This window comes from Sturnus vulgaris, chromosome 19, assembly GCF_052056855.1.
Source record: "Sturnus vulgaris isolate bStuVul1 chromosome 19, bStuVul1.hap1, whole genome shotgun sequence".
Lineage (NCBI taxonomy): Eukaryota > Metazoa > Chordata > Aves > Passeriformes > Sturnidae > Sturnus > Sturnus vulgaris.
Window position 1 is genome coordinate 12,746,752 of NC_142261.1, and position 17,478 is coordinate 12,764,229.

The window sequence follows — 17,478 nt, forward strand, 5'->3', positions numbered from 1 at the left end:
GTGCTGCAGCCACCTCCTTGGGGATGGTTCAGCTTTGGATGGCCAGAGCTGAACTGGGGATATGGGGATGGAGCAAAGCTCTGGGAGTTGGTACAACCACACTCCTGGGAGAGGATCTGTGGGACACATACTGAGAAAGGAAGAAAATTCCAGCCTGAAAAATATTCCAGGCTGGAGCTTCTCAGCTCTGTGCCCAGCCGATAAGCTAGTCCAGCTCAAAGCCAGGGAGAATTTCTCCCAGGGTGATCATTTGGTCAAAATAAAAAAGAATTAATAACAAGACAGAACACCTGTTGTGGTGTGTGCCCAGGCCCTGGCAATGGGGTGTCTTCTCTCTGAACCAATCACCTTTTCTCTACTCTTGGAGTTGCAGTCATGCTATAAAACCAAGTGCGTTTCTGAATAAACTTGGCTCTTTCTATCATGAAAGACGACCATGTAGCTGGGCCGCACTTAAAGGGTTAAAACCCCTTTCCAGGGCTACAAGGAGCAGGGGGGGGCTGTTGGGGATCCAGCCCCAGTTGGGGTCACCGTGTCCCAGCTGAGCCGTCCCTTCCTGCCACAGGCCTGCCGTGATTTCCTGGACTTAGCCGAGAGCCACAGCCGGAAATGGCAGCGGCTGCTGCAGCATGAGCGGGAGCAGCGGATCCGGCTGGAGGAGACCATCGAGCAGTTAGCCAAGCAGCACAACAGCCTGGAGCGAGCCTGCCGCGGGGCACCCGGCCTGGCCTCGGGCACCGCCAGCACCGCCAGCACCGCCAAGGGTGAGCACCGCATGGCATGGGGATCCCTGCGATGGCATGGGGATCCCTGCGATGGCATGGGGATCCCTGCGATGGCATGGGGACTCGGGTCCCTGGGGTGGGATAGGGCTGTTAGGGGATCCTGGGATGGGATAGGGCTGTTAGGGGATCCTGGGATGGGATAGGGCTGTTAGGGGATCCTGGGATGGGATAGGGCTGTTAGGGAATCCCTGGGGTGGGATAGGGATGTTAGGGGATCCTGGGATGGGATGGGGCTGTTAGGGGATCCTGGGATGGGATAGGGCTGTTAGGGAATCCCTGGGGTGGGATAGGGATGTTAGGGGATCCTGGGATGGGATGAGGCTGCTCAGGGATCCTGTGGTGGGACACGGCTGTTTGGGGATCCCTGAGATGAGTTAGGGCTGTTAGGGGATCCCCAGGATGGGACATGGCTATTGGGGGATCCCTGGGATGGGACATGGCTATTGGGGGATCCCTGGGATGGGATGGGATGGGATGGGATGGGATGGGATGGGATGGGATGGGATGGGATGGGATGGGATGGGATGGGGTTACTCAGGGATCCTGGTATGGGACACAGCTGCTCAGGGATCCCTGGGATAGGATGGGGCTGCTGAAGGACTCCCAGAATGGACCAGAGCATTCAACTGGGGAACATCCAGGATGGCACAGGGCTGATCAGGGATCCCTGGGATGGACGAGGGTGTTGCACTTGTGGATCCCTGGGATGGGACACGGCTGCTTGGGGACTAGGATGGGACACCACAGCTCCTGGGATCAACCAGGGCTGCTCAGGGCCCTCTAGGATGGATCAAAGTGTTCCACTCAGGGTCCCCCAGGACAGAGCTGCTTGGGGGCCCTTGGGATGAATCAGGGCTGTTCAGAGACCCCTGGGATGGGACAGGGCTGTTCAGGCACGTTCAGGGCATTCTGCCTGGCTGCTCCCAGTGAGCTGCCAGCAATGGGAAGGATGCTCAAGGCAATGCCCTGTATCCCCATGGTATTTTTTTAAATGGATCCCATTACACCATAATTATTTCTAATTGTCCTTGCTCGGGGACTTGGATGTCCCCAAGATTCAGATGGGAGAGACGGCTGTGTCCTCAGATCATGCTATTCCAGGCTGTTTTGGGAGCTTTAACCCTTACTGGTGGGCACATTTCCGGGTGCTGGAGGGCAGCCATGGCACTGGGAAAAGGCTCAGGGTCCCCTGGCACTACTGAGTTGGCTGTGTGGGGTGGCAGTGGAACAGCCAGGGCTCATTTGCAATAAGATCCAACAGCTTTGCAGATTCTTGCCAAATGTCCTTCCCCCAGGGAAGCATTAGTTAGAGCCACAAAAAGTGCTAGTAGTGCCGGGTCTTATTTTTATAGAAAATGCAGACTCGAGGGAGAGAGCAGTGGCTGCTGGAGAGGGGGTGATGTTGGTGCCAGGCACTGCCCTCGTTCCTCTCTGGCCTCAACAGAGGTTTAGTTTGGATATTGGGGAATATTTCTTCATGGGAAGGGTTTTCCCGCCGTGTCCCCATCCCCTGGGGGGATGTAACAGCTGTGTGGATGTGGCACCTGGGGACACAGGTAGGCGGTGGCCTGGGAGAATGGCTGGGCTCGATGTTCTCAGAGGCCTTTTGCAGCCTAAACAATTCTGGGGTGCAGCTGGGTGGGAATGGCTGCAGGGACAGGCACAAACCCGCCTGAGCTGGTGACCCTGCTCCTCTGGAGAGTGGCAGCGAGGCAGGGAATGGGATTGTCCGGGATGGGCCCGAGTGGGGAAGCTGCAGCCGGGGCTCCGCAGGCAGCGCCTGCTCCGGGCACAGCCATGGATCCCTCCCAGCACAGCCATGGAGTGTTTGGGAATGCGGGGCTGGCAAACCTCTCCGAGCATCACCTGAAACCCGTGACTTTATTTTCCTGCTTTAATGCAAACCGGATTTCCCGGCGCACGGGGCGGTGCTGGAGCGGAGCCACATCTGACATCAGCGGGTTGGGCACGCCCGTGTCACCCTCAGGCGGCCTGGGGACATTCTGGGGGCTGCTCTCGAGCATGGCAGGGTCACCTTGTGTGCCTGGGTTGGGGAGCAGGGCACATCCTTGCTTCTAGGAGCTGGAAATCGGTACAGCATCCTGGGGGTGTGGAGCGGGATGCAGAGGAGGGGTCGGGCTGTGAAGGGAGCCGGCGAGGAGGGGACACAGTGGGGAGGGGACCAGGGGATCTCAAAGTCTGTGTGCCAGCAGGGAGTGTGCAGTCTGCCAAAGGAGAGGCCAGTGATGAAGATGAGGAGACGGAGTACTTCGATGCCATGGAGGACGCACCAGCTTTTATCACTGTAACCGCAGACCCCAAGCACCACAGGTACCACGCCCGGCCTGCCTGGGGACAGGGAGGGGCTGGGGAGGGCCGGTTTTCCTGCAGCAGCCCCTCCCTGTGGTCACTCTGTGGGCACGGCCTCCTAAACTTCCTCAGCCTCTATCCAGAGGTCCATCCTGCTCCGGCTGCTCCTGCATTCCTGGAGGAGGCTGAGGATGGCCCCAGTTGTAGTGAAGCAGGTGAGGAAGGGCAGAGGGAACCCTCAGCCAGTGCTGTGGGAGAGCTGGTTCCTCTGGCCCTTAGCTGATGGGAGCAGGGCCTTGGAGGGAAATCCTTCAGTGTTGGGCAGAGGCAGGGAGCGCCTTGCCTTGACAGAATCATGGGATGGGTAGGGCTGGGAGGGGCCTTAAAGCTCCCCTCATTCCACCCCCTGCCATGGGCAGGGACACCTTCACTATCCCAGGCTGCTCCAAGCCCCATCCAACCTGGCCTTGGACACTGCCAGGGATCCAGGGGCAGCCACAGCTGCTCTGGGCACCCTGTGCCAGGGCCTGCCCACCCTGCCAGGGAACAATTCCTTTCCAATATCCCATCAAACCCTGCCCTCTGTCTGCTGTCACCTGCTCTTATTCCTCCATGGACATCTGGGCTGGAGGAACCTGTGGTCTGACCCATGGTCACATCGCTGGACTTGGTGACAAAAGCAGAATATCTCTGTGCCCCCAGGGCTGCAGCTGAGAATCCCTTCTGGAGCATGCTGCCCTTAGAATCCCCTCCTAACACCCGTGCACAGCCCCTGTCACCCCTTTTCTTTCCTGGCAGTCATCTGGGGAGGTGCAGGGAGGTGCTGTGGGGTGATGCTGCAGCAGCCCTGGGTGTTCTCTGCCCTGCTGTGCCCTGACCTGTGCTCACCAGCCTCTGTTTCCCTCCCACAGGCGTTCGGGCAGCAACCTGAGCGGGGCCAGCGAGGGCCACCCCGAGGACTGGAACCTGGAGGACAGTGTGAGTTGGCTGGGCAGAGTGAGAGGAATGTCCTGGTGGGATGGACCCAGGGGAGAGGGGATGGGATCCTCCATCTGGGCCCATCTGGGTCCAGATGCTCTGTGGTGGTTCCTCTGTGAGTCACGGGTGGGGGACAGATGTCAGCAACCATCAGCATCCTAAACATTCTCGTGAGGGAAGCAGGAAGGTGTTTGGGGACAATTGTACCTCTATGTCCCTGGAGGACAGGCTTCCAGCAATGCTCCTCAGGTGTCCCCTGAGCTGTGGTTGCTGTTCCTGGGAGCTGCTGGGTCTGGTTGGGTCCAGTTTAAACCTGAATTCCTTCTGTTGCTTCCACAGGTCTTTGAGAGCTCGAATCAAAGCAGCTACAATGAATCCACGGGCAAAGATCTCCTGCCGAGGAAAAGGAGGCGGAGTCGCATTCCTGACAAACCCAACTACAGCCTTAACCTGTGGAGCATCATGAAGAACTGCATTGGCAAAGAGCTCTCCAAGATCCCCATGCCCGTGAGTCTGAGTGTCCCTGGCACCCAGGGCTGGCACAGGGGGTGTGTTTGGGCAGCTCTTGGCTGTGCACAGGGTTTGGGTTACAGCTCTGGATGGTTTGCTGGTGCTGTGGTGGCACATCAGTCCTGAGCAGGGACAGGAGATTGTCACCAGGGACTGGATTTTGTGCTGGAAGAGCCCTCTGCAACTGCTGCATGCTGATCGTGGCATTGTGGAATGGTTTGGGTGGGAAGGGACCTTAAAACCCATCCAGTGCCACCCCTCCCATGGGCAGGGACACCTTCCACTGTCCCAGGCTGCTCCAAGCCCTGTCCAGCCTGGCCTTGGACACTGCCAGGGATCCAGGGGCAGCCCCAGCTGCTCTGGGCACCCTGTGCCAGGGCCTGCCCACCCTCACAGGGAACAATTCCTTCCCAATATCCCACCTAAATCTACTCTTTTTAGTTTAAAGTCATTGGCTTTATTCTACTTGGCAAGGATATTGTATTTTAATTGTGTATTCCCTGTTCTGTCCAGAAACAAGGATAATTTTCACAGACTGAGAAGTGTTGGGCCCTGGCTCTTCAGACAAATTATTTTCCTGGGAATTCTCTCCCCCATTAGGCTTCTTTACCTGAGGCAAAGCTCAGCATGGTCCAGCTGTACTCCCAGGTGTCCCTGAGAGTCTGTTCTAGGAACAGCCTTTGGATTTTTTCAGAGATATGTATTCCTTCCCAATATCCCATCCAGCCCTGCCCTCTGGCAGTGGAAGCCATTCCCTGTGTCCTGTCCCTCCATCCCTTGTCCCCAGTCCCTCTCCAGCTCTCCTGGAGCCCCTTTAGGCCCTGGAAGGGGCTCTGAGCTCTCCCTGGATCCTTCTCCTCTCCAGGGGAGCACCCCCAGCTCTCCCAGCCTGGCTCCAGCCCTGGGAGCATCTCCATGGCCTCCTCTGGACTGGTTCCAGCACATCCTTGCTCCAGGGCAAGCTGGAGCAGAGGGGCCATTGCCAGAGTGTCCTGTGCACATCCAGCCATGCAGAGGCAGGGAGGGAAGCAGGACTCTGTGAATCCCTGAGGATTCATGAAGAAGGGACCCTGTTGCTGGTGATGTTTTCCCCAGTGTGATCCAGGACAGAAGACACCACACCAGGGCAGGGCTGTGTTCTGTCCCAGGGGCTCAGAGATCCTAATTTTCCTTACAGAGAGCAGCTTTTTGGTGAAGGAGGTGCTTGGGGTGGATTTTGGGTGCTGATGGTGCAGCCCTGGAGGCAGAGGCTCTCTGTGATGGCCAGAAAGGGTTTGCTGGGGGTCTGTGTGGATGAGCCCCTCCCATGGGCTGCACTGAGCCATATTCATGGTCCATCCTCTGCTGGGTAAAGAACAAGCAGTACATTCCAGAGGCTGGGATGCTGAATTGGTTGTGTTTTGTCTATTCAAACAGAGCCTGAGTGAGAGCTCAGAGCTGTGACTGAGAGTGATGAGCTGTCTCTTCCTCGTGCTATTTCCAGCTGGGATGGACAGCCCAGCACCATCCAGTTCTGCAACAGCAGCAAAACAGGGTGTGATGGGCACAGGAATAAGCTCAGGATATGAAATCTTAGCAGCTGCCGGTGCCTGGAGAGAGAAATTTGTGCTTCTCCTATCAATCAAATCATCCTGGGAACTTCTTGAGTCCAAACATGAGGGTAGTGTGGAAGAGAGGAGGTTTAGATTAAATATAGGAAAAATTTTTCCCCATGAGGGTCTGAGGCCCTGGCACAGGGTGCCCAGAGCAGCCGTGGCTGCCCCTGGATCCCTGGCAGTGTCCAAGGCCAGGTTGGACAGTGGGGCTTGGAGCAGTCTGGGACAGAGGAAGGTGTCCCTGCCCATGGCCCTTGGGGATGGGCTTTAATGTCCCTTCCCACCCAAACCATTCTGGGATTCTGTGAAATCTTGAAGGATCCCACAGTCTCTATGAAATGAGAAGGAAGGTCCTGCCAGAGATGCATCAGGATCCACCCCACAAGCTCAGCTGTATGTGGATGTTCTTTGGGGAGATTCCTGATGAATCAACAGCATTTCTGAGATATTCTGAGGTCCTCTGAGATCATCTCCCTCCCAGGGATGATGGACTGACAAACCTCTCATGAAAAGCAGCTCCTTGATTTTCCCTCTGGATGAACAAACCTGCAGCACTGAAAAGGAGGAAAACAGTTGTAGGAATTTGGAATTTGGGTGTATTCATCTTCTTCCCCCATGAAAGGGTTTTGCTCCTTGTTGCCTGAGTAGTGCTGAGGGTGCAGCTGCTTTGTTCTTTGCATCTCTCCTGAGAATTATCTCAAGTGATTTGCTCTTTATGTGGATTTGATGCTGCTCTTTCTCCCCAGCTCTCTCTTTCTCTCATGCTGTAAGATCCCTCTGCCACTTACAGGTTAAATCCCTAAGTGGAAAAATCTCAAAAAAGCTAAATCCTAGAATCTGGAGTTTGTTTTTTCTACTATGAAATATTTAACTTGGCTTACAGAAGCAGCTCTTCAGCCATCTGGTCCTCTTAAAATATATTTCTTTGTTTTCAACTGAAGTTAAAAAGGCTGAAGACCTTTCACAGCTCTGTCTTGTTTTCAATTATTTTTAAATTTCAGTATTTTCAGACTGAAAAATAGGGATGTTGTCATGAGACTGGAATCCCAGGAGTGGGGAGACCCCAAAATGGGGCTTTTCCAGGTTTTCTGGTCAGCTAGGTCACCTGGCACAGGGCTGGTTTTCCCTGGAGGTGCTGAGGGCAGGCTGGGGAGCAGCACATCCCTGTCCTGTGGTCGGTGGGATGCTGGCTGGGAGGCAGCAGGCGGCTGATCTCATTGTTGAGGCTCATTTTGGGGTCAGGGTGATAACCTGGGGTGACCCCTGGTTATCCCACAGGGCTGTTGGCTCCCCCACACCCCGAGCCCTGGTGCTGCCTGGCACAGAGCAGGGAGCAGAGCACACACTGCCTTCCTTCGGGCTTGGTGGTGCCTCTTGGGCATCTCTCCTGCTTTCTTAACCCTGCCTCGTTCCCCTGCAGGTAAATTTCAACGAGCCCCTGTCCATGCTGCAGCGGCTCACAGAGGACCTGGAGTACCACGAGCTGCTGGACAAGGCAGTGAAGTGTGAGAGCTCCACGGAGCAGATGTGCTTTGTGGCTGCCTTCTCCGTGTCCTCCTACTCCACCACCGTGCACCGCACTGCAAAGCCATTCAACCCCCTGCTGGGGGAGACCTTCGAGCTGGATCGCCTGGAGGAGCTGGGATTCCGATCCCTCTGCGAGCAGGTCAGGGCTGCGGCTGCCTGGGCTCACCCTGCTGAGCTCACCCTGCTGGGCTCACCCTGCTGGGCTCACCCTGCTGGGGTTCTGCACCACTTCATCAGTGCTTTGTCTCAGTCTCTTCTGCCTTCACTCAGAGCCAGGATTAAACAACACACAAAGAAAACGGATTTTCTCATGTTCGGGCTTGGTTGTTTATTAAATCTTATCTAAAGTACAGAGAGTTCAGCAACACCTCAAGCCACCAGCTAAAAGTGAGCAAAATGGAGCCAGATCCAGCTGCTACAAGGTCTCTTACAGCTAAACAGTCCAACAGAGAATTAACACCTATATTATTTATACTTTTAACCCAATAACCAAACTCCTGTGACCCTCAGTGCAGCACTCACTGACCAACCAGAAACTACTGCCTGAAATCATGGAGAAGGAAGATGAGCAGCAAAAGAGACACCACCCAAATTCCTCCATCTTGTCCCATACCAATTACTATATTATAAAAACCTCAAATTCAAAACCCTTCACCCTGTGAAATCACATACCTCTATTTAACTACACACCTGTGATTTTAACTCCATCACTCAAATTTGGGAGCCTTCTCCAAGGGCTCAGGTCAAAAGCAGTGTTCTCCAGGGGGTCAGTGCCAGAAAGCTCAAAAACCCCAGGTTTGTGGGATCCAGCACTGGTGCTCCTGGCCTGCTGGGAGGCGCCAGCACCTTCCTGAGCCTTCCATGGGCTCTTCTCCCAGCAATGGCATGAGGACAAGGTGGTGGAGTCCCCACCCCTGGGGGTGTCCCAGGATGTGGCACTCAGTGTTCTGGGCTGGGTGACAAGATGGGGATGGGTCACGTGTGGATTGGCTTGTCCCTTTTTTCCCAAGGTTTGGAGCAATTGCTGCACTGGTGCCAGGCTCTGCCACCAGCTCCTTGCAGGACAGCCAGGGGTAGGCAAAGCCCTCGCTGGCAATGAGTGTCAAAACTTGTCAGACATCTGTGGAGCTCTGGTTTGAGGCAGGAGAGCACATCCCATCCCATCCCATCCCCATCCCCATCCCATCCCATCCCATCCCATCCCATCCCATCCCATCCCATCCCATTCCACCCCACCCCTCTTGGCCATGCTGCTCTGGGCAGTGACAGGGAGCACTGTCACACAGGCTGTGTGGGGTATCCTGGAAGTGTGACCCTGTGCTTGTGACACAGGGAAGGTCCTGCAGTAGATAATCCCCAAAATTCCTGTGTCTGCTGTCCCTCCACACCCCCTAGAGCTGTGTGCCTGATGTCACCCAGCTCTGCATTGTCCCTCCATGGTCCATCCCAGCCTGGGAACCATCCCAGTGCCCGTGGTCACAGCAAGGTGGGGACACTGCCAGCCACAACCTGAGCCTGGTGCATCCCCCTGCCTGCCAGGGCCAGAGGTGGCCTCAGCCCTCGGGCCAGCCCAGCACTGTGGCTGTCACAGAGCTCAGGTTCTCCCACCTCAGCAGTGTCACACCTTCACCTCCCCTTGCCTGGCAGCAGTTCCTGGTCTGTCACCTGGTTTAGCCTGGGCCATTGGGAGTGGATGATTCCTGGCCAGGATCCATCTCTTAGCCAGCTGTAACCTTCACCTTCCTGGGGTACAGCTGGAACTCCTGGGTGGATTTATCAGCCTCATCCCAGCTGTGGTGCCCAGCCCAGGGCTACCTGTTGGGTTCCTCTGGCTACCTTAGAACACAGTAGTCCCAGTCCTGCCTGTGCAGTGCTGCTGGACAACCCTGACTGCCTCATTCCCAAACTCTGTCATCCCTGTTCTCATTCTTCCATCCCCTTTTCACCACAGTCCTTTGTCCATCCCTGTTCTTTCCCAAATAAATAACTTGCCTGGAGTTCCTTTCTCCAGTTGGTCCCAGTTTTCCTCCATTTGTACCCAAATCTGATACTCCTGACCAATTCCAGCCTCCTTTCCCAGTGCTCTGAATTTCCTTGGGTACTGCCAGTGCTGCTCAGCTCACAACACACCCAGCCAAGCAGTGATAATCCAGTGCCTGAAATCCAGTTATCCAAATAGGATTTCCTGCTGCTGGTGACTGGGATTTAATGGCAAGGTCTTGTGTGTGTAATCCAGAGCTCGGGGTGCTCAGCCTGTAATTACAGCAGGGAAATCATCCTGGAGCTCTGGGGATCCGTGGGTGCCTGTGCCAGGCTGTGCCACCAGCTGAGAGCCTGCCTGGAGGACAGATACCTCTGGGATATTCCTGCTCCCACCTTTGTTTTGGGCAGCTTTTCCAGGGCAGGGCAGTGTGAGCACCATCCTCTAACAAGTCACTCTCAGGATTTTGGATGCTGTTTCCCTTTTCCAGCCCGGTGTGTGTGTGAGGGAAAAGCCAAAGTCTTGCTGTGTTTTTTGGACAATTTGTGTCCTCTGGGATTTCTGAGGTGCTGTTCCACTGGGGTTACTGGGGTGCTAGCACATCCAAGTTTCTCAGCCAGGATCCAAGGAAAGTAGGGATCATGAAACAACAGGATCTTACAGCAGTGGTTGCTCAAGTGAAGATTTCATGGATCATGCTTTGAAATGAGCCTTAGCAAATCCTGGCAGGATCCTGGTGTGTCTCCCTTTGCTGCCAGGGCACCGCCTGGGGGTCCCCCCAGTGCCCAGGAGGAGAGTGGGCTGTCCAGAGCCTGGAGCCCCCCTAGTGCTGAGCTGATGTGCAGCTGTCCCCTCTCCAAGCGCTCAGCGGGGCTCTCTGGTGGCCGTGTCCTCACGGGCTGTGTGTCCTGTCCCCAGGTGAGCCACCACCCCCCAGCGGCCGCCCACCACGTGTACTCCAGGCGAGGCTGGACGTTGTGGCAGGAGATCACCATTGCCAGCAAGTTCAGGGGCAAATACCTCTCCATCATGCCACTGGGTAGGTGATGGATTCTGGAATTATCTGGGATTGGTTGGCCTTGCAGTGCTCATGCAAAACCCAGCAGTTAAAGAAACTGCTTCCTTAGCCTTTAGGAATTGCTGGGGTTCACCTGGGGCACAGAGAATCCCCTGGGCTCACCTGGGGCTCAGTGAATTCCACCCCAAGCAATTAAGGAGCCCAGATTTGTGCTCCTGATGCAATGATCCAACAACAACATGTCTGCCCTGCAAGTGGAAATGATGCCAGCTGCAAAGGCTCCTTTGCTTTGGAAATATCCTGCTTGCCCAGGAACTGATTTCTCTTTCCATGATGTTTAAAGTTAACTTGCTGCCTGTTTTAACCCTCTCCCTGCCAGTCAAGTGCAATTAGCTGCCTCCTTCCAGCATTTTGTTTTCCTTTTGCATGTCCCTGGGCTGGGCAGCATTCCCAGAGTGGTGCCAGTGCCTGAATCAACCAGGCAGCACATTTCTGATCTGCTTTTTAAAATGAGTACTTTTGGCAGAGGGCCTGGCAGGAGTTGTACCTCCTTTCCTGGAGCAGACTAAGGGAGGGATGAATCCAGAGCCAGACGTGGTTGGGGGATGCAGGGAGAGGGATGGCCCTGAGGATGAGCACAGTGCTGGGGTGGTGGTGGGGGGCTCTGGGGAGCCTCTGCCCCTGCTGAGCTCACATCATTCCTGTCTCTGCAGGCGCCATCCACCTGGAGTTCCACTCCAGTGGGAATCACTATGTCTGGAGGAAAGTCACCTCCACTGTGCACAACATCATCGTGGGCAAGCTCTGGATCGACCAGGTGGGTGAGGGGACAGCTCTGCCTGGCTCTGGGGGCTGGAGGAGCACTGCCCTCCTAGGGCACATGCTCCTGCCATGATGGGAAGCTGTGCTTCCCTGCAGGGATGGGAAAGGCTTCCTGGAACCTTCCCTGGCTCTTCTCGAGGCCAGCAGGTGCTGGGGGTGGCTGGTGGGGGGAGCAGCCACTGGTGCTGCTGTGCCCAGTGGTGATTGGTACCTGCACTGCAACTAACACCTCCTCTGTCTCTCCCTGCTGTGGTTCTGTGTCTTTTATCCAGTCTGGTGAAATAGAGATTGTTAACCATAAGTCCAAAGATAAATGCCAGCTGAAATTTACCCCCTACAGCTACTTCTCCAGGGATGTTCCCCGCAAGGTGAGTATCCAGCAGGGACTCTGCTCCTTTTCAGGGGTCACACCTGGCTCTTCCAGGCTCCCAGTTCCACTGGGATGAGCCCTAGCATGGGGCTGAGGGGCTGGCCAGGCACCTCTAACGTGGGTCACCAGGGAGGGCTGGGTGGCACCTCCATGTCCTGAGGTTTGGCTCTGATGTGCTGGAGCTGCAGCACTGAGACCTGGGAGGAGTTTGGTGGGCTGGACACCCACCTGCAAGTCAGGGATGTCTCAGGAGACACAGCAGCACATCCAGCTGGGCACCTGGAGACTGTGGTGTCCTTCTGGGCATTCCCAAATACCAGCAGAGCCCTGTCCCCCTGACAGGTGACAGGAGTGGTGAGTGATGCCGATGGCAAAGCCCACTATGTCATGTCTGGCACATGGGATGAGAAGATGGAGTGCTCCAAGATCATCCACAGCAGCCACGGCAGCAGCAGCACCGAGGGCAAGCAGAAAACTGTGTACCAGACACTGTCCCCAAAGGTCCTGTGGAGGAAGTACCCTCTGCCGTGAGTCCCTGGGGGTGGGATGGGGCAGCAGGGTTGGGATGGGGATGGGATTTCCCAGAGCCTTGTGGAATGGGAGCCTCACATGCCCAGGCCTGAGGACTTGTGGGACTTGAGGGGCTGAGTGGCTTTTCCTGAGGTGGGAGAATAGGTCCCTGAAAGGGCAGGGTGGCTCTGGGGACCCTTGTGGGTGGGTTTGGGTCACTTGTGTGGGCTGGTTGGGTTTTTGGGGCTGTGGGCTCTGGCAGGGAGGGCTGTTGACTGCTTTGCCTTCCTGGTCATCGTGTCCCTGGCCATCATGTCCCACCAGTGACTTTGTCCCCTTGGAGACCAGTCCTCCCTTGGCACTCATGACCACGGCAGGACTGGGCTCCAATCAGTCCCTGAGCTCTGGGAGCACCAAAGCAGTCCCTGCTTTGGGGATATTCTGTTGGGATGGGGACTCCACCAGTGACCTGGGCAGCCTGTTCCAATGCCTGACCACCCTTTCCAGGAAGAAATTCTCCCTGATATCCAATCTGAAGCAGCTGTGGTACGGCATGAGGCGATTCCCTCTCATCCCATCCCTTATTCCCTGGGAGCAGAGCCCGACCCCCCCGGCTGTCCCCTCCTGTCAGGGAGTTGTGCAGAGCCACAAGGTCCCCCCTGAGCCTCCTTTTCTCCAGGCTGAGCCCCTTTCCCAGCTCCCTCAGCCTCTCCTGGGGCTCCAGCCCCTTCCCCAGCTCCGTTCCCTTCCCTGGACACTCTCCAGCCCCTCCAGGGCTCTCTTGTCAGGAGGGGCCCAGAGCTGTCCCAGCACTGGAGGTGTCCCAGCAGTGCCAGCACAGGGGACGTGGATCAGTGGGGCGGGGACTCTGTGCCTGAGCTGTCCCCCAGCCCCACGCTGAGCAGGCTCTCTGGGTTTAGGGAGAATGCAGAGAACATGTACTTCTTCTCGGAGCTGGCGCTGACGCTGAACGAGCCCGAGGAGCGCGTGGCGCCCACGGACAGCCGGCTGCGACCCGACCAGCGGCTCATGGAGAGCGGCCGCTGGGACGAGGCCAACGTGGAGAAGCAGAGGCTGGAGGAGAAGCAGAGAGCCGTGCGCCGGCGCAGGGAGGCCGAGGCTGTGGAGGCCCTGGAGGAAGGTGAGTGCTTTGGGATGGTTCAGCATGGTTCAGGATGCAGGGACTGCGCTGTGGGATGGTTCAGGATGGTTTGAGATGGTTCAGGATGGTCGAGGATTGCTTGGGATGGTTCAGGATGCAGGGACTGTGCTGTGGGATGGTTCGAGATGGTTCAGAATAGTTCAGGATGCAGGGACTGCACTGTGGGGTGGTTCAGGATAGTTCAGGTTGCAGGGACTGTGCTGCCCATTCTGTGGGATGGTTTGGGATGGTTCAGGATGGTTCGGGATGGTTCAGGATGCAGGGACTACACTGTGGGATGATTCAAGATGGTACAGAATGGTTTGGGATGGTTCAGCATGCAGGGACTGTGCTGTGGGATGGTTCAGGATGGTTCAGGATGGTTCGGGATGGTTCAGGATGGTTCAGGATGGTTTGGGATGGTTCAGGATGGTTCGGGATGGTTCAGGATGCAGGTTCAGGACTGTGCTGTGGGAAGGTTCAGGATGGTTCAGGATAGTTCAGGTTGCAGGGACTGTGCTGCCCATGCTGTGGGATGGTTCAGGATGGTTTGGGATGGTTCAGGGTGGTTCAGGATGCAGGGACTGCATTGCCTGTGCTGTGGGGTAGTTGTGGAGGACAGACCCTGCAAGGGGGGCGGCTCTGGAGGACCCTTGTGGGTGGGTTTGGGGCATTTGTGGGGGCTGGTTGGGTTTTTGGGGCTGTGGGCTCTGGCAGGGAGGGCTGTTGGCCGCTTTGTTTTCCTGGTCATCATGTCCCTGGCCACTTTAACCCCCTGGACACCAGTCCTCCCTTGGCACTCGTGACCACGGCAGGGCTGGGCTCAAATCAGTCTCTGAGCCCTGGGAGCACCAGCAGCCATTTCCAGCTCTTGGGGCAGCTGTGGGATTGCAGGGTTCGGGTGCAGGAGCCCCCTGACCCCCGTTCTGCCCGGCCAGGGAAGGACTACGAGGGCTACACCCCGCTGTGGTTCGAGCGCAAGGTGGACGCCGTCACCGGCGAGCTCATCTGTGTCTACAAGGGCGGCTACTGGGAGGCCAAGGACAAGCAGGACTGGAGCGTGTGCCCCGACATCTTCTGAGCCCCCAGTGCTGCAGGGCCACCCCTGGGACAGCAGCACAGCCCGAGGGACAGCGAGGACATGCTGGCAGCGTCCTGCCGGGCCGACAGAGTCAATACATGCAGAGATCCAAACAGGGATTCCAAACCTATTTTTTTATGCACTAATAAATAGCACCCTTTTTTTTTTTTTTTTTTTTTTTTTTGGTGGGGGGGGTCGTTTTGTTTTGTTCTTTTTTTTAAATGATGGCTTTTCCAGAGACTGCTTAGGTGGAGCTGGGTTGGGTTTAGGATGTTCATCTCTGTCAGGAGTTGCTGCCTATATCCTCCAGTGCCTCGGCTCTGGTGGCCAAGACGTCGACTTCCAAAGATGCCCGGGTTGTGGGAATGCTGTGCTTGTGTGAGCTCTTCTCTTTGCCATTTGTTTTTTTGGTTTTTTTTTGGGACTCCATTTCTGTGTGGACTTTATGGAATTATTTTTTTAAAAAAACAAATCCTGCTCCTGGTTCAGGTTTCCTTCAAAGATGGACACAAGTCTGCTTGGAAAACTGTCCCCAGGAGCCATGGCACTTCATCCCGGAGGCTCTTGGTGGTTCCACAGTTCCCAGTCATCCCAGTAACATCAAGTAGGATATTTCAGCTGGTGACTTCGGGGTTTTTGACCTGGTTTTTGTTTCATTCAAGAGCGTTGGAGGTGCTTCCCCTCAATCTGATGTGTTCAGGCAAAGCTTGGGCCTGTCTTTATCGTGTGGGAGTGGTTTGAGTGAGGTTTGCTTTGGTTTTCCTGCAACCACATCCGAAGGGGGAAATGGCCTCAGCGAGGCTGGGAATGCCAGGCTGATGCAGTGAAGAGTTTTTATCCCAGTGATGCTCCTGGCTCCGTGTCCCTGCTCCATATCCCTGTACATGGGGGCTGGGTCTCGATTCCAGCTTCTCCATCAGTGTCTCCCTGCTGAACTGTGCCTCATGCTGGGTGGGAGAGGAGAGGAGAGGAGAGGAGAGGAGAGGAGAGGAGAGGAGAGGAGAGGAGAGGAGAGGAGAGGAGAGGAGAGGAGAGGAGAGGAGAGGAGAGGAGAGGAGAGGAGAGGAGAGGAGAGGAGAGGAGAGGAGAGAGGAGAAGAGAAATGCCATGGTGCTGCTGGGATGGAGCCTTGGTCCCGCTCAGCCAGACAAGCCTGGCCTAGGCTGAGGCTGGAGGGTCGCTGCATCCCAGCACCTGCTCCCAGCTCCTGTCCCTCTCCTCCCTCATCCTGGGCTCTCCCTGGAGCAGCTCCAGTTTTTCAGGGCAGGAACCTCTCATCCCCCTCACCCCTGCTGGGTGCCACCACCCTGCCTGGCCCTGGGTGCACCGGGACAAGCGGAACGAGCACTGCTGGTGACAGGTGAGGACCCAGAGCACCGAGGGGAAGCAGGAGGTGGCAGCATCCCAAAGATGGGATCTGCTGGGCCAGGGAGCAGCAGGGAGCACCTGGAGACATGCACTGACCCTGCTGGATCTCATTTTTGCTGTCTCCTTCTCTGGCTCTCCATCATATCACACTGACCCTGCCTCCGGGGCCGCCCCGAGCTGGGCCTGTCACATCCACGTGGAAATTAATTAGCAATAAAGAATCTTGAGGCAATGGTAACTGGAATATCCAGGCTGCACACGGGACACTTATGCAATCAGGTTCCTCATCCATCAGTCTCCTCCTGATCAGCTTTCAGCACTTCCATTCCTGTGATCCCCACCGTGTACAGTCCCCACGGTCCCGGAGAGTGTCACTGTGCTGCGGGGCAGCCCCCACTGCTCTCAGTGCACCCTTTAATCTTATTTATTTGCTTCTAATTTATACATATATATAAAAATATATATAAAATTATTTTGCTTAAATTTCTATGGTACACAATAGATGTAAAATGATGAAGACAGAAGTGTCTGTCTGAGTTTTTACAGCACGAGTACGATTCCCCTCGGCTCGTCCCCGAGCTCGGGTGATGGTGATGGAACGATTCCCATTGCAGGGAAGGGACGGTTTGCTCCAGAACTGGATCCTGTAGCATGGAAAAGGTGTTCCAGAGACATTCCCACCTGGAAACGATGTGTTAGGGGTTTGAGGAGTGGCACTAGGGGTTCCTGGGAGTGGGATGCTCCAAGCTGCTTCCCAGTGTCCCGAGAGTTGCAGCAGCTGCTCTGGAATGTTCACTTCTCCCTGGAGCTTTGCCCTGGCTCGGGAAAGCTGATCTGAAACGATCCAGCCTGGGAGTCAGCCTGTGCAGGGCTGCCCATGTCCCAGCCCCAGGTGTCCTGGGGTGCTCCCACTGATCCCTGGTCCACTCGAGGCCTGAGTCAGGTCTGTAAATGGCTGAAATGGAGCTCTTCAGAATGCCTTATTTTCCTTTCTGCTGTGTCAATGCAAGTGTCACCTGGGAGCTTGGAGCAGGGAGAAGCTCCAGCACAGGCTGTTCCCAAGCTGGATTGGGGTGTTCCCAGATGGAGCAGAGCAGGGAGCAGGATGTTGCTCCCTAAGTGCTGGCACCGAGGGGTCCCCTCTGCTGTGCCCCCATGGCCTCATCAGTCTGGGAACCCCTATCACAGACCCTGCACAGCTCCACGGAGTGTGGGGGAGCACAAGGAGCACCCCAACCCAGAAATCTCCTGGATTTTAGGCTAATGGAAAAAAATTGCTCCATCTTCCAGAGATCATCTTAACAGCAGCACTTAACCAGAGCACCATCTCCTGGTCCTTCTGTTCCTCCTCGAGGATTTTAATGTCATTCCACTATAAATGCTGTTGAATGTATTTTCTTTTTGAACAATAATATATTGTGAGTGATCCCTCTTCTCCTACACGGAAATAAAACTTGGATTCGGGAGTTTTAAAAGCTGTGG

General features: G+C 55.8%; 1 protein-coding gene across 12 annotated transcripts in view; it reads left to right on the forward strand.

Moving 5' to 3' along the window:
- The window catches only part of OSBP2 (oxysterol binding protein 2), a 94,719-nt gene extending 77,248 nt beyond the window's left edge, over nucleotides 1–17,471 (forward strand). For 4 of the 12 annotated variants that reach the window (XM_088176213.1, XM_088176215.1, XM_088176218.1 and 1 more), the window contains 11 exons: nucleotides 479–764; nucleotides 2,996–3,116; nucleotides 4,007–4,073; nucleotides 4,413–4,580; nucleotides 7,599–7,844; nucleotides 10,605–10,725; nucleotides 11,418–11,521; nucleotides 11,799–11,894; nucleotides 12,239–12,423; nucleotides 13,327–13,547; nucleotides 14,486–17,471. In XM_088176213.1, coding sequence (XP_088032339.1) covers nucleotides 479–764; nucleotides 2,996–3,116; nucleotides 4,007–4,073; nucleotides 4,413–4,580; nucleotides 7,599–7,844; nucleotides 10,605–10,725; nucleotides 11,418–11,521; nucleotides 11,799–11,894; nucleotides 12,239–12,423; nucleotides 13,327–13,547; nucleotides 14,486–14,628 — 1,758 coding nt within the window. In that variant the 3' untranslated portion in view covers nucleotides 14,629–17,471. The remainder of the gene's footprint in view (nucleotides 1–478; nucleotides 765–2,995; nucleotides 3,117–4,006; nucleotides 4,074–4,412; nucleotides 4,581–7,598; nucleotides 7,845–10,604; nucleotides 10,726–11,417; nucleotides 11,522–11,798; nucleotides 11,895–12,238; nucleotides 12,424–13,326; nucleotides 13,548–14,485) is intronic. The other 8 variants (XM_088176217.1, XM_088176220.1, XM_014894794.2 and 5 more) reach the window with 3 other exon arrangements.
- The last annotated feature ends 7 nt before the right edge of the window (nucleotides 17,472–17,478 follow it).